Genomic DNA, 14,578 nt, shown 5'->3' on the forward strand with positions numbered 1-14,578 from the left:
CAGTTGCAGTGCGGGTGGGAGGCGCAAAGAGATGGTCTCGAACCTATTGAAGGACTGGACTGGGATACACTGTGGCCAAACGAGGGACAGAGGAGCAGGGAACCACAAGATCTGGATATAAGGGCCTGCGTCGTGCCCGTCCATGCGTCCATGTACATACAGTGTCCACACTCACCCACAGAGTCCGGGGGGCCGAGGAATTAAAAGGCAGCTTGGAGCATTGGCTGCGCTGCTACGTCATACTGCATACTGCATGTTGCCAAGAACCAGCCAGCCTCATCACCTGATCCAGCCTCGTCAGGCTTGACGGGACGGGGTATCCGTATGTCGTATGTAGCCATCCCCATCCCCACCCCCTACCTCACTCCAAAACCTAGAGCTTGATGTACCGCAGAAGCAGGGCGATTCCAATCACAGGCAGAACGCTGACAAGCTCGCCCAGAGCAGCGTATTGCGGTGGAATCCTCCATCTGACGAAAAGCCCGGCCGCAAGGAGAACAGCAAAGAGGTTGTAGGTGAAGGACCAGCAGAAGTTGAGCATGATCCGTCTGAAAGCTGCCCGTGAGAGATCAATCAGGGACAGGATTCCGCCCAAATACGGTCTCACTAGGATCGCATCCGCTGCGCTCTGCGCGACCTCGCTGCCCTCGCCCTCGTTGACGTGAATGCCGATGTTGGCTTGAGCCAAAGCGGGCGCGTCGTTGGTGCCGTCGCCGCAGAACATGACCACAGCTTGCCCGTCTCTCATGATGTCCCGGAGATATTCCAACTTGTCCCTGGGAGAACACTCAGATCTCACGTGAGATTGCGGGATGCCCAATCGGGACGCGACTCTCTGGACTGGCCCATCATCGTCGCCACTGACAAGGGAAACGGCGATATTGCGCGTTCGGAGCTCACCGATGACGCCTTGACTGTCTTCTCGGATGGAGTCTTCCAACCCAAAGACGGCACGGAGGTGTGTATCAATGACAACGCAAAAGACCGTGAGTCCTCTGGACGCGAGATCTCGAATGGCCGAGTGCTGTAAACCAAGCCAACGACAATTTCCTGCAGCTATCTTGCTGCCCTGAGAAGTGCCTTGCAGCCCCTTTCCAACCAGCATCTTGACCTTGTCCACCTGTGCCGGACAGACTCCTTGACTCTTGAGTGATCGGGCCACTGCAGCAGACACCGGGTGTTTTACGTTCCCAACCAATCCCAAGATCAGTGGCTTGATGGACATCTCTTCTCCTTCTGGGAAAATTTCCTCCACGACTGACAGCACTCCTTCCGTGAGAGTGCCGGTCTTGTCAAAGACAACATGGTTTGTTTTTCTCGCAATTTCGATGGTCTGGCCAGTCTTGAATATCACCCCATGCTTTGCTGCAACTCCGCCGGCGATTGCAATGACCATCGGCACGCAAAGTCCGATGGCGCAGGGACAGGAGACAATCAGCACGGCAATGGCATAAGTGACTGCATTCTCCACCGCTTCGGAACCTGAATAACCTCTTTTCCCAATCCCGTAGCCGATCCAACCGACGAAGGTGATGATAGTGATTCCCACAACCACTGGGACAAAGTAGCCCGCGACGCGGTCGGCTATCTCCTGCGTTTGGGCTTTGCTCATTTTCGCCTCGTCCACCATGTCCGCGATTGCGCTTACGGTATTGTCACCAGGGAGACATCTGAGATGGACATGCAATATACCTGGACCGTTCATGGACCCCGCGACAACTGGAGAACCTGCTCCCTTGGCTACGGGGCGTGACTCGCCAGTCACCATGGATTCGTCAACCTCGGAATGGCCTCGGATGACCGTGCCATCAGTGACAATGCGCGAATGGGGACCGACCTTGAAAACATCTCTGTATTGAAGAAGACGGGCATCAATCTCTCTCTCCGATGTTGACTTGTCGTCGAGCAGGACAGCTATCGGCACCTGTAAGGTCCGCACCGAAATTGACTCTGCAGCCCGCTGGCGAGCCCAAGCACTGATGAATCGTCCGAGCATAATAAGGCTGACGATCAAAGTGCTCGCCGCGAAGAAGGCTCCGGTGCTCAGCGGTTCTCCTTTCATTTGGTAGGCGAATGCGATGACGGAAAAGAGGTAGGCCGCGCTGGTGCTGAGAACGATCAACAACTCCACGCCAATGAGTCTGAAGAAGACCAGATCTTTGAAGGCAACAGGATAGAACGGGCCCGCGATACACACTTGGATGATCGTGGCTAGGGCCAAAGACACAGACCCGTAAGTCACTGGATTCTCAGGCAATGGTGCCCACGCCAGGACGAGCACAGGGATCGTGAGGATGGAGGAGCCCAGGGTGATCAATCCATCTCTGCGGACTTGTTTCTTGCCCGCTTCGACGGATTCAGCAGGTCTGGCCGGAGCGAGCGTCAAAGGAACGTCGAAGGATCTGTCCAGCAACGCTCGAGCTCCGACCAGCGCCGGGTCGTACTCGACCAGAGCCGTGGTTTCAGTGACAGCTCTCACGTCGACGATCCCAATGGGCCTGGCTTGTTGAACCAACGACTTCGATCCCCGTGGGTGGATGACTTCGATTTGCCGACTTTTCCTACTGACCTTCTCGCATGTGAATTTCGTGGCCCTTCCGATGTATGCGATGACCTGATCCGCTGACAGCCGGCTTGTGTCGAGATCGAATGCTGCTCGAGCAAGAATCACACTGATTTGCAGGTGGTGAATCTCCGGGAAAGTGGCGAGGGCTCTTGACAAGCTGGCTTCACAGCCTGAGCAGTCCATTCCGTTGACAGTCAGCTCGACGTGCTCGAGATGTGCTTCTCCTTTCTCGACGTCAGTGACCGCTTGGGAGACTTCGCAAGCCGGTTTTAGATTTGTTTTTGACTGGGGCTTGCATCCTTGAGGCCTGCTTTCTCCGGGTCGGGCAGCGGCTGCTGGGGAGCATGACAAGGGTACTTTGGCGACCGTGATCTCGTTCTCGTCATCGATGCATGCACATGCGGTCTTCCCACCACACTTTGCTTCAGTCTCATAAATCGTGTCTGGGCCTTTTGGGGCATTGCGTTTGTGAGGACGACAGCACGACTCCAGATTCTTGGCCTTTAAGGTCCGGCAGACACACTTCATGATGCCCTCGACGGCACGGTACTTGTGTCGCGCTGAGCTGATGTGCTCGTCGCAGGCTCGAGATTGGGCTTGGTCTCCCAGAAACCGTGAATTTTTGTTGGTAGATTCGTCGAATAGGCGTCTATGGGACTCCATCGAGGCAGACTCAGACTGCGGCGAGCTTCGACCGGTATCGCCACATTCTGCTTTGCATTCTATGGCTGCCGCCCGATCGATGCATGACTCTGTTCGCAAGATTAGTTGCCTGGACCGGGACCGGGGACACCAGAGAGGTAGTAACCATCGCAGCCATCAACCTCTCCAGGAAGACACTCAGGGCACTCATTGCCCCTCGCCCGGGAGGCCTGTTCACTCGCCGCATTGTTTGGACAGCCGCAGCAAGTTGCCACCTCTTCCTCCCCCGGCAGATTACAACACGACGAACCCATTGGAGGTGGTGTTGAAATTTGCAATCCACGGATTCAGGCCGAGGAGGGGTTGACGACACCAGCCTGATGTCTACAATCTGCGACGATCTCTCCCAGATACGCGGCGTGATCGGATTGGTCTCGGCAGCGGCCCGACACCAGCGACGATACAGCTGGCAATTTCACTCGCGCAAACACATCTTTGATTGCTCAATTTTATTCATTTTCGTCTGTTTCTCTCGTCCAGGGTCACTGCATGAACCGCATTTCATGACCATGCGATATGAACATGAACGAGCCACAACGAGCTGCAGACTCCTGATGAGCCTTCTTATCCACCTAGATCGAACTGATCCACGAGCAGTCGTTGAACGAGCAAGACAACATCTTACAGAAACCCCTCCCTGGCTCCGTCAGCCCATCATCTGGATTTGCCATTTTCCGTCGGTAGAGGATGAAAGCTACCTGTCCATTCGCCTTGGTCATATTCATAAACTCCAAGCACCTGTCGTTGCATTATTGATCCTCCCGCTTAGCGCCATGCCGTGAGTTTAGGAATTCGAAACAGAATAAGAGATGGGGGATCTTTGATAATGCAGGGCTCGCTCGCCCTGACACATCTTGTGGAGCAGCCGCAAAGTCCAGCCTCACACCGCAAAGTCATACTCAGCCCGAACGTGCAGAGACATCCTCGCCTTCATGGTCCCGCTTTGTTCCGGCTTGATCTCGTTGGTCGGCTTGTTCCACCATGTGGATGAGGTTCACTAGGTGGTCTCGCAAGGTCCGGTGGAGACTCACCATGCGGAACAGTGCATCTCTGTGACCGCCAAACAGCTTCTGGTTGAGACGAATGCCATCTTTCTCAAATGGTGCCCCGTGTCGATTTGCATACCGTGCCAGGTTTCGCAAGATCAAAACACTCATCCAAGAGACACCCGAGGGATGGCCGGTTTCATCAAAGGGTGTCTGGTACATTGCATGTGTGGCTTCGGGTCTATCGGACTGTTTCGTCGTGGACGCCAATTCATTGATGAGCTTGGCCATGGCTTCGGGCGATTCGGGAATATGGGACATGATATGCGAACTGAATTCATGGCTATTCTTCACAGGATTTCGTCTGCTGCATCGCGTCCAACGACACATGAAGTTGGATGAGCGCGCTGGGGGATAGGTGAAGCCTCCCTTGGGATCTTTGGGGAGTCTGAGATGGTCTGCCATGATGTGGGTCCAAAGCCTCTCTCGAGTCGAGTGCCATGAACTGCAAACATGTCGATTAGGACTACGACCAGTCGGATCTGTCTGGCTCAAGGAGTTGACCTCCCATAGACACTGGAACAAGGGGCGGCTATGTAGGTCGAGCAGCACTCGGCGTGGTTTGATTCCTCTAATGATGAAGCGAGGTACAGGACCGTTGATAACTTGAGCTTGAGCTGTCGAAAAAGTATTCGAGACATTCTTGATGAAGTCGGCGGCCTGCACGGGGTTGTGTTGGCTGAACCTCGACGAATATGCCTGCCAGATGGCGATCTGGGTAACGTCGTCGCCGAGGGACTCCTCGAAGCAGCAACGCAGCCATCTTGAAGAACGGTCTGGCTCAATGAACTGCAAGAGATGAGCATACAGCTCTTGTGGTATGATGGGAATAGGATTGACAGCCGGGTTCTTCTTCGAGAGGTCGCCAACTGGCACGGCAGCCCCGGGTATTTCCTTGACCGATGCATGGCGGACCAGGAGACTGATTAGACGAGATATGAAGCCGGTGTAGAGTTGGAAGTTGTTCGACAATACCTCGGTATTGTTTTCCGGCACCGCAGTGAATTCGTAAATAAAGGTCAGAGTGGTTTCGAGGAGTTCTTCATCCGAGTCCACCACAGTGAATGACAGCAACCGCTCGATCGACGCCAGAGGAACCTTTGTGAGATTGTGTATTTCAGCTGTCAGAATTCCAAATCGGTTGATCGAACGTAACACGGGAAGAAGAACTGCGCGGTCATTTGAGTTGAGGAGGGGTACAAGCGTGAGATATAGCGGATCGTCTGATGCCAAAGGCCAATATCTGGTGACTTGTTCGGCCACCTCCAGTGCTGACCGCTTGAACTCGGCAAGTTTTGGTCGATCTGGGATAGACAGAGCGATAGTGAGAAAGTCCTTGAATAGAGGCATCTTAGACAGGAAACCAGCATTGTCTTCAAGGATGACCATGTTGCGAAGCACCAAGACGGCTTCATTGAGTCTCTCCAGTTTGTCAGCAAATCCGGCACCTTCAAGGTCGTCGCCTCCAGTCTTAGGCATCAGCGACTCGACACGCGCCAATAGATTCGAAGTTCCAAAAGCCGCGTTCAAGGTATTCGGGAGCGAATCTCCAGCGTCGTCGTCATAGGATATTTCCCATTTCACACCATGGACGAGTTCGGTGATCTCCAGCGCCTTCTCAATCAACCCTTCGGCAAGGAACGGATATGTTTCGAATTTGTACTTGTCGCCGCGCTCGAATGACATCTTGACCATGTGGTGCAAGGCAAATTGCTGCTGTTCGGGGATACCGGACCGCAAGCAATAAAGACAACGAATGTAGATGTCTGGCCCCGTCATGGCAGTTGGAATGATTGGTTTGAGGTATTGCTGAGGCTCTGGGGCGGGTCGAGGCAGTGCCGCAGCTTGGGCTTGCGCCTTGCGGGCAAAGAAATGAGGATCATTGCCAGGTGTCTGGGCTGGACGGAGGGTCAAGGCAATGGGTGGGCGTGGTTCGTATTTATCGTACCAGTCAAATGATGGGTGGCGAGGGTCAGTGGAATTGCTGGTGTAAGTCTGCTGGAAGACAGCTGGCGCTGCAGGAGAGTCTGTGGCACGAACGGATCGCGAGCGTGTTGGTTGAGGGTCCGGCTGATATATCTGGGTGCGTTTCGGATCTTGTCTTAATTGACCTGTGATATCGCGTCAGTATTCTAAAAGAACACACTAAGTTGAGTGTCGCGCTGCTTTGCAGCAAGCACCGTGGCGGATCATGAGGCCCTCAAGGATAAATGAAGTCGCAACATACGTGATGGATATCTGGTCGCACTTTCAGGCTCTTCTGTCTCAATCTTCGCGCGCTTGGGCGTCGTTTGTTCCTCCTCTGCCGAGTCTCCTCCCTCGACCATCGCGGGCTCGACTGTTTGAGAGCTAGGGATGGGATAGTTTTCGAGGGTTCGTGTTCGGAGATAGCCCCCCTTTGCGCTAATGTCTTCAAGGATTTCTTTTGGAGGTGGCTGTTCGCCCCAGTACGTCGAAATTTCGTATGCACTACCCAGGCGGGATCGTGTCAGTGGATGAAGGCATAGATAATCGCTCATGTGGTTGCAAAGCGCAAAACAAAGTAGACATACGCAAGGTTCTTGTAATAAACCGTTTTCAGTTGAAATGTCATGACCGCCTCGTGGGCTTTGCCAATGCCAAACTCTCTCACAAGGGTGCGCCAGGCCATACGTTCGGCCGACAACGCATCATAGCCGCCTCTTGCTATGACTAGCTTGTACAGTTTGTGCAAGGAGATGGGACGTCCGCTGACTTTGCCTTCGCGATCAAAGGTGGTCCTGTTCAGATAAATTGATCAGCAGCTGCAAGACTGTCCGAGCCAACTCCCGGAAAATATCATACCCTCGTCTCTTGTGGAAGGCAGCGACGTCGGCAAGGAACTCCTCCTCGTCTTCGATGATCGTCTGCGGCGCCGGCGCCATGTTTGCAGGATGGGGAACGGGAACTGATCGGATCGTTCACAGGGCTGGGAGAAGGTGTATTGTCACCGATCTAAGTCATTTCATGACTGCGCGGGTTGAAGACACGTTGATCAAGTGAGGATGCAGGGTTCAGGCGGAACGAAGTGAAGTAATGCGGCGACGACGCGTAGGGCATCTGACGCAGTGAAGTTAGAGACGTTCCCTGCTGCTATCGAGACGAAGGGCGCCATGGCCATGATCATTGACAGGTCTCCGCACAATTTTGCAGTCCAGTCAGACTATGATCTTTCGAGTCAAGCCGGGAGCGCAGCCGGAGATTCCTTTCCGCCTGCGCTGCGCTAGGCCTCCACAATGAGATCTATACAGTATACTCGCAGATCCTCCTCTCTTCGCTTTTCTTAACCACATCTCATCCACCTCTTCCTCATTTCATGCCCGGTAGCACGGGGTACAGATTATCCGCTACCGGAAGTACAGTAGGCGCCCCTCCATGTTATACCTGTCCTAGAACTCTGTGGCAAGGCTGCCTCCAGACCGACAATGCCTTCGCAAGGATCCCAGCAGCTTTCTTCCTCTCCTTTGTGTCTTTCATTGCTCAAGTTTTCTTACGCCACAGTCTCTAACGAAAGTATTGCTCCCATCCCATGGATTCATCTGTCCAGCAAGAACAGTCTCTTTGCTGTCTTCGAGACGAGCCCCGTCCAGCTGGAGGATGGTCGTGTCGAGGCAAGACAAAAGTTCAAGGTGCTGCGTGATCCTGAAATAATGGTACATCGGCATGAGCCATTGCTTGGTTTTTTCTATCGCGTACTAGACTCACCCTGTTACAGGAAGAATTGGATCTCAATGCTCTTTCGGCTGGAGCTCAACGTGCTATGGCCCAAGTTCCGAATATCATCTCGCCTCAAGTTCCGGAGGTCACTGTGATTGTCAAGGTTCCGATGATTGCGATCAAATATCCCATGCAAAATGGACAGGTGATGGATGCCAGAACCAAAGCCTTCCCTACTCACAATCTTCCAGATCCGACGATTTCAAATCCGCTTTACCACGAATGAAGATTACTACGAGGCCATGAAGATGCTATCTCGTGCCGACATCCCTACAGTCGAAGCAGGCTCGTTTCCGATTCAGAGACCCCAGGCAGCGCCACAACATCCATCATCCAATTTCCTGACCCCGAGTGATTCTGCGTCTCAAATTGGCATGCCAACAGAAGGTCCAATCTCGTACACGAACGGTCAACCAGATCGTGTACCCGCGGCACCGTCGAATTATTCAACCTCTCTGTGTCGTGTCCAGCCAGCTTCAGCCGCACAATCTTCAATGGCGCCACCAAGTTACCTTCCTGTGGGAACGGATTCCAACAAATATCGCCAACCATTACAGCCGTCCAGGGTCGCCCAGTGGCCGAACGGGCAACTTCCCAATGAGACTGTAGGCACACGATCCAACATCTCGCTAAGCACAGGCACAACTCTGGTCAGCGCTGCCAACCAGTCGGGTGCCTTTGGCATGGCGACTCGCTACAGCAACAGGGCTACCACCCCAAAGCCACACACGCCTGGCTTCGCTGGGCAAGACCTGGGTCCCGACCCACCTCAACAATCAGTGACATCTCCGGTGATAGATGAGCATGTGGGACTTGTGCTTCCTCCGAAGCGGCAACTTCCATTCCGGAAAGTATCGAATACTGCTACCCATGATCGCCAGGAGACAGAGATTGATGGCCCACGAGAAGTAGGCAATGATGAGGCAGAATCGGTCACCTCGACAGTGGCAAAAGGCAAGCGAAAACGGGGCGCCACGCAAAAGACATCGAAACCTCCGGCAGCCAAGAAACCTCGAGCCACAACAAGGCCAAAAAAAGCCAATGCGAGCTTGGCTAAGGACGACACGCCTGTACCGACCGTGGAGGAACTGCTTCAGCAACGAGATGACCATTTACAACGACGCACCAGACATAGGGGAGGGGGTATCTCCGGTGCCCAGGAGTCCCAGGCTCAAGTCAAGAATGCCCAATTGATGGAAATACCAGAATCAGACGCCTATTCGCCTATACAACCAGCAGGCGGCGGCGTCGCCAGTGCCAGTCCATCCCTTGGAGATGCAGGCGTCACCAGACGCATAACAAGATCTACTTCCAAGTCGCTCGCCTGCATCCCTAGCGACCGTAGACAGGACGAGACATATGGGGACGTTGTCGACAAGGGCTTACCATGTACGCCTGCTGACCAGATTGTGATACCTTTGACACCGGCTTGTCCAGCTGCTGCTACGAACAAGTTGCCAATAGCACTACCCGCGTCACCACCACCGTGCCGCCCAGAAACCGCGTCGAAGCCGGCCAGATCCAATCAAGCTCGCACCAGCAGATCCTTCACGTGCGCTGATCCAACACAATCATCAGCAGCAGCGCAAGTAGCGCACGCAGCATCGTCATCATCTGACATCGGGACCCTCGGCCACGCGCAAGCATGCCTCGAGTCAGATCCACAATTCGCTCAAGGCAAGCAAAGGCTTCAAATGTGGTCTGACTTGCCGCCTGCCACGAAGGTGCCGGCGCTGAGATCCTATTTCTGTCGCCTCATCATGGACCCCAACTTTACTGATTTGTGCAAATCCCTGAGCTCGTTCTGGGAGAAGGAGATCTTGGACCGCCGCATCGAACAACCATCCGGCCTGGAAGACGGCGGTAGAGGGAGAGACACGGCGAGTAATGTGTAGCACCCACCCACCGGTGGCATAGCATGCATGGGCAAAAAGCAGATATTGAACCAGCGTCCAAATGCTGAAACACGGCCTGAAAAGCCAACTGACATGACGCAGATGGATGTTGCTGGTGGGGAGCTGCTGACAGGTGGATAGAGGAGTCATTTGTACGGAGTGCCTCGTGCAGAATGGCTGTATTTATTCTTTGTCTCGAAATAATCGACCGGCACAGATTCTCACAGTAAACAACCCAGGCATCAATCTATTCGTGACCGACCATCTTGCAAGCAGTTAACCTCAAGGTTTGCAGCCGCAATATCAATGGTATACATGTCAAACACTCGTTACCGAGAACCTAGGGACCGTTGACCTCTTGACACGGAGTAATTGAATACAGCAATACTGCTATCTCTCCTGCTATGTGCGGTATATGCACCAATGCTCATGCCAGTGTTGTTACAACTGCTGCTCGTATAGTTATTCAATTGCTCATGCTCCTGATGAAGGTCTAAACCCATTCTCTCAGTGCCATGCTGATTGATGGATGCCAACAATGACGGAAAAGAGAAGGCTTCCAATACTCCATGCGAGGTGCCTTGCAAAACCGCAGCCATAATCCATGAACTTCCAGCTCCGTTTCCGACCCTAGTTGTACCTCCTTGATTCACACAAAACTTGTTTGAAGCAAAGTATTATAGAACAAAGGCCACGCGGTCACAGAGGTGGGACAGCACCCGAAGCCGTCATAGCTGATTAAAAGTGGTCTTGGTTTGGCAGAGAAAGCTTGCTGAAACGAGAGATCAACAAGTGTCATGTGTAATTCGTCTTTGTATGCATATGTTCGGCTTGCATGTGGCTTCCTTGGCCACGACGTCAAGCGGAAACAAAAGTGTCAAAAAGAAACAGGTATGTATCAAGCCTGACCTCTCGAGGCCTCAGTCATAATAAGGGCCAACAGGCTCAGTGTGCCAAGATCCAAGGCGGATTCGTTTGCCAACAAGAAAGACCTCCTGGTATCAACGAGGAAGTGGCCGCCAAAACCACCTCCTGTCATGGCATAGGACAAGAAGGTTTCGGAAGAAAGCAACAGACAGGCATTGCTCGAGGATCCCAAGACGCCAGGATTGCAGCGATGGTCGCCAACAGCACAGACACCCAAAACATTGAAATGAGACATTCGTCCAAACGCCGGGCTAATATGATGTCGTCTGCAGAAAACCCGCTAATATGAAAGCATTCGGTGATTTCGACCCCTGAGAGCATCAAGGCCAGGCCTTGGTCCAGCAACAGGGGTATATTCAAGGCCCATGTCCAGATCCATATCGCTGTCCGGATGAGCTCGACCCATGGCCGTCGGGCTAGAGTCAATCGAAGGAGAGTGTTGGCCAAAAGCAAACGTCTGAGCTCTAACAAGCTTGGATCGTTGTTTCACTTTCCCGAGACCGCGTTCACAATCGAGAACATGCTCTTTTGCGTCCATCTCAACATAGTTCTGTGGATAACACCGCGCCCGGTAATCCTTGAAGAATGTGCTATAACCGCCATCTAAGATATAGACTTCAGGATACGTCAAAGCAGGATAACGATCGGCATTGACAGCACGATCCTTGTTGCGGATATATTTGGCCATAAGCGGAGCACGGTGAGCGGAATATTCGCAGTGAAAAATGAGAAGTGCCTTGGAAGTCGGTTCGACATCAAAAAGTTGTGAGGATAGTTGTTCCTTGTCGTTAAAATTTATAGCACCGTCGATGTGGCCGCCGTTATATTCGTACTCGAACCTGCAATCAATGATGACGCGCTTCTCGTATAAATGGTTGAAGCGGCCGTCAAGTACGTCGACCATGGTCTCCTTTGTTATCCGTGGCAACGCGCCAACCTCACTCGGCGTGAAGTGGGGCAACTGAGGAGTGTGCGGTGCTTCAATGTCCATGATTGAGGGTAGCAACGGAGGTGGAGGACTCAGACGTTCTTTTTCTTGTTTCATCACATCTTCCGGGTGCTCAAACATGCTCAAAGACCGGCGAAATTGCTTTCGAGGTCTCACCAAGGGGTTGGAGCTCTTCCTCATATGGCCCCCAATAGGTGATCCATTACGAGACGAGTGGCCAACTCCACATAAGCCCTGGCGAGAGCGTGGAGGAGCGAAGGCGGCAGCTCCAAGACGCGGCGGTTGCTTTTCCGGTGGCGGCGAGTCTGCGAATATCTCCGATAATGACAGTGACGATGAGGTCGCGGGTTTATTTGGGTAGTGCCCGAACTTGAAAGACGGAAGCTGGCTCTCGGGTGCAGGTCTCTGTGGAACGTTTCCAGTACTGAAGCCCTTAGCTCTACATAAAGAAGGTCGGAGAGGCCCCGGCTTTCGTCGTTCCTGACTGAGATTGAGGAGCAGAGCGTCCATAGGACTGTCTGTGGACGGTGGAGATGGCATGGATAACAAAGAAGGATCAGAAGGAGTTGGTTCTGGGGTGGGGGACTGCAGCTGTATCTCGACCGCTGTACAGAAGGGGGTCTTGTGTGGCAGCGGCGAGAGGTCGACGTCCATTGAATCAAGGGTTCCGGGAGAGGACGACGGTATAGGAGGCGTGGTTAGATTTCCTTGCATGCTCGGTCAGTCCGACTAATCTGCTTTATCGTTGAATAGTCCTTACGCTGGCCGTCGTGGGCTGCAAACATGCTGCTAGGAAAGAGTGCCCTCCGAGGCGTGGGTAATTGCGGACTAGGTTTGGGTCAGACTGGGGCCTGGAAGGATTTCTCTCGAGGAATGGTACGTACCTCTGATCAATATGAAAGTTTTGTGAAAGATCGGCAGCCAGGCTTGCGGTGGGCGAAGAGCCTCGTACAGGTTGAAGGCTGAAATAGTCTGACTGGGACTTCTGTATTGACCTCTTCATCGACAGGTCTCTGAAGTTGAAGCTGTTTGTCCCGAACGATTTGGCCGCCGCAAAGGAGGCGTACGATGTGGGAGCATCTGCTCTGAAGCCACAGTGGCCCACGAATGTAGGAGGCTGCATGGCCGCCAACGGTGACGAAGCCTCAATCATGTTGCAGAGGAACTTGTAATGCAAAAGGACCCTCTCTTTCTTTCACCCTCGACCAGTGTCCTTGTCCAACGTGATCTACCAGACCGCGAGAGGCAGAACTGGATCTCGTTTGTAGAAGGCCGTCCCACCAAGCCGTCCCGAGACGAATCTTTGAGATAGCCACCGCTGGTCGAGAAGTGCAAATGTTCCTGGACCGGTCCCGTATCGACGCGGGCTTTCGAAAAGGCAGTCGAGGAGACTTTTCAAGCAGCCATAGTCCTCAACGTAGGATATAAAGAACGACGGCGTGGTAGATCGGGCTGGGCGGACGTCGAGGACTGCCGGGTAGCAAGGGTGGGAGTCAATGCGGACGAGAACAGACCACCGGGGCCAGCAGGCTTTCTCCTCTTCACTGATGGCAACAGGATGGAGAAGGAGCCTTGACCTGCAGCTCACGGTGGCTTGAGGAGAGGAGAGAGGAGAGTTTAAAGCAGGGTATGCAGTGCGGTGGTGAAGGTCCCCGTTGTTGCTGGGCAGCATTGGCCTTGGAGGAGCGATGGAGACGGTCGAGTGTCTGAGGGATGCAATGCGGGCCTTGGCCCTGGGGACTCGTTGAATCCAGAAGGGAAGGCTGACAGCTTTGGGACAAGCTAACTCCACCAGCTATGGCACTGGCGGAGGCACTGACAGTGCATTGACAGCCGATGGAAGGCTTGGACCTGTAATCCTGTACGTACACATTGACGTGCCTACGACGAATTCAGGTAGGGACTGTGGCAGGACCTGATAAGCACCTGCCAGATGTCGGGGGGCGCGAGCCTGGGAAAAAGCCCAGAGAGAAGCCTACTACTAGGTTACTAGGTAAGGCCTAAGGACCTACAGGCCTGCCGCATACCTAAGTTAGCCTGGGTAGTAGGGCGCCTGGGTCGGCGTCAAGCCTCAAAGTGAGCGAGCTAGGCCCATTGCTTAACTAGCTCTTCCTCCACTTCAGCCCGCGACCGTCTTCGCTGCTAGTCGAGAAACACCGGCAACCAACCCCAGGGCGAACACCAACTTCTGCACCGCACTGGCTCTCGCTCTCGCTCTCGCCCTCGTTTCATCAAACAGCCTAGTCGGACTCGATCAGAGTCAGACGGTTGTCGGATGCTGTGCGCCGCTGCTTCCAGTGCAGTGCATGTGCATGTGCAGGTGCTCGTCTTGCTCTTCTTGCTCTTTTCTCAGATCCCCGATGATCCTCGACTCCGTATCTCGACAGCCATTTCCACCTCCTACGTATGAGGGTGCTTCGAGGGTGCATCAGCGGAGCAAACTTCTGCTTCTTTGTCAACTTCATCTCGAGTGGAGCAATCGATCGCCTGCTCAGCTGCTCAGCGCCGAATCCATTCCCCCCAACTAGCACCCGTACATGTGTCTCTGGGCAAGCCCCAGAGCCTAAGAGCCAGCTCCAGGCCTATCACAGGCCCGTTCCTGGCTCAGGCCGACAGGGTATGCCCGGTGTGACGCGAGGTTGCCCTGTGCGATAACCGACCTTGACCTGCCTATCATGAGGCCGAACTGCCGTCGAAGCGTCCATTTGCCTTTATGGGACACCTCTTCCGATGTCATCATGCAGATGTCAGATGGACG

The 14,578-nt window shown here is 53.7% G+C and overlaps 4 protein-coding genes across 4 annotated transcripts; 1 reads left to right on the forward strand and 3 right to left on the reverse strand.

Annotated features, from left to right (window-relative positions):
• Positions 1–373: 373 nt before the first annotated feature.
• Positions 374–3,229, reverse strand: A1O3_01642 (Cu2+-exporting ATPase; the record flags this gene model as incomplete). The annotated part of the gene is made up of 1 exon (XM_007731786.1): positions 374–3,229. One exon carries the CDS (start codon positions 3,227–3,229, stop codon positions 374–376), a length of 2,856 nt encoding a protein of 951 aa, XP_007729976.1.
• A 938-nt stretch (positions 3,230–4,167) lies between these two features.
• A1O3_01643 (uncharacterized protein) lies at positions 4,168–7,217 on the reverse strand (the record flags this gene model as incomplete). The annotated part of the gene is made up of 4 exons (XM_007731787.1): positions 4,168–6,425; positions 6,542–6,783; positions 6,867–7,073; positions 7,138–7,217. The coding sequence occupies 4 exons, from the start codon at positions 7,215–7,217 to the stop codon at positions 4,168–4,170; spliced, it is 2,787 nt and encodes a 928-aa protein (XP_007729977.1).
• Positions 7,218–7,757: 540 nt separating this feature from the next.
• Positions 7,758–9,944, forward strand: A1O3_01644 (uncharacterized protein; the record flags this gene model as incomplete). Its single annotated transcript, XM_007731788.1, has 3 exons — positions 7,758–7,985; positions 8,048–8,194; positions 8,241–9,944. 3 exons carry the CDS (start codon positions 7,758–7,760, stop codon positions 9,942–9,944), a joined length of 2,079 nt encoding a protein of 692 aa, XP_007729978.1.
• A 1,207-nt stretch (positions 9,945–11,151) lies between these two features.
• Positions 11,152–12,973, reverse strand: A1O3_01645 (M-phase inducer tyrosine phosphatase; the record flags this gene model as incomplete). The annotated part of the gene is made up of 3 exons (XM_007731789.1): positions 11,152–12,527; positions 12,581–12,648; positions 12,705–12,973. The coding sequence occupies 3 exons, from the start codon at positions 12,971–12,973 to the stop codon at positions 11,152–11,154; spliced, it is 1,713 nt and encodes a 570-aa protein (XP_007729979.1).
• Between the last annotated feature and the right edge of the window lie 1,605 nt (positions 12,974–14,578).

Source organism: Capronia epimyces, assembly GCF_000585565.1.
Source record: "Capronia epimyces CBS 606.96 chromosome Unknown aczIQ-supercont1.1, whole genome shotgun sequence".
Lineage (NCBI taxonomy): Eukaryota > Fungi > Ascomycota > Eurotiomycetes > Chaetothyriales > Herpotrichiellaceae > Capronia > Capronia epimyces.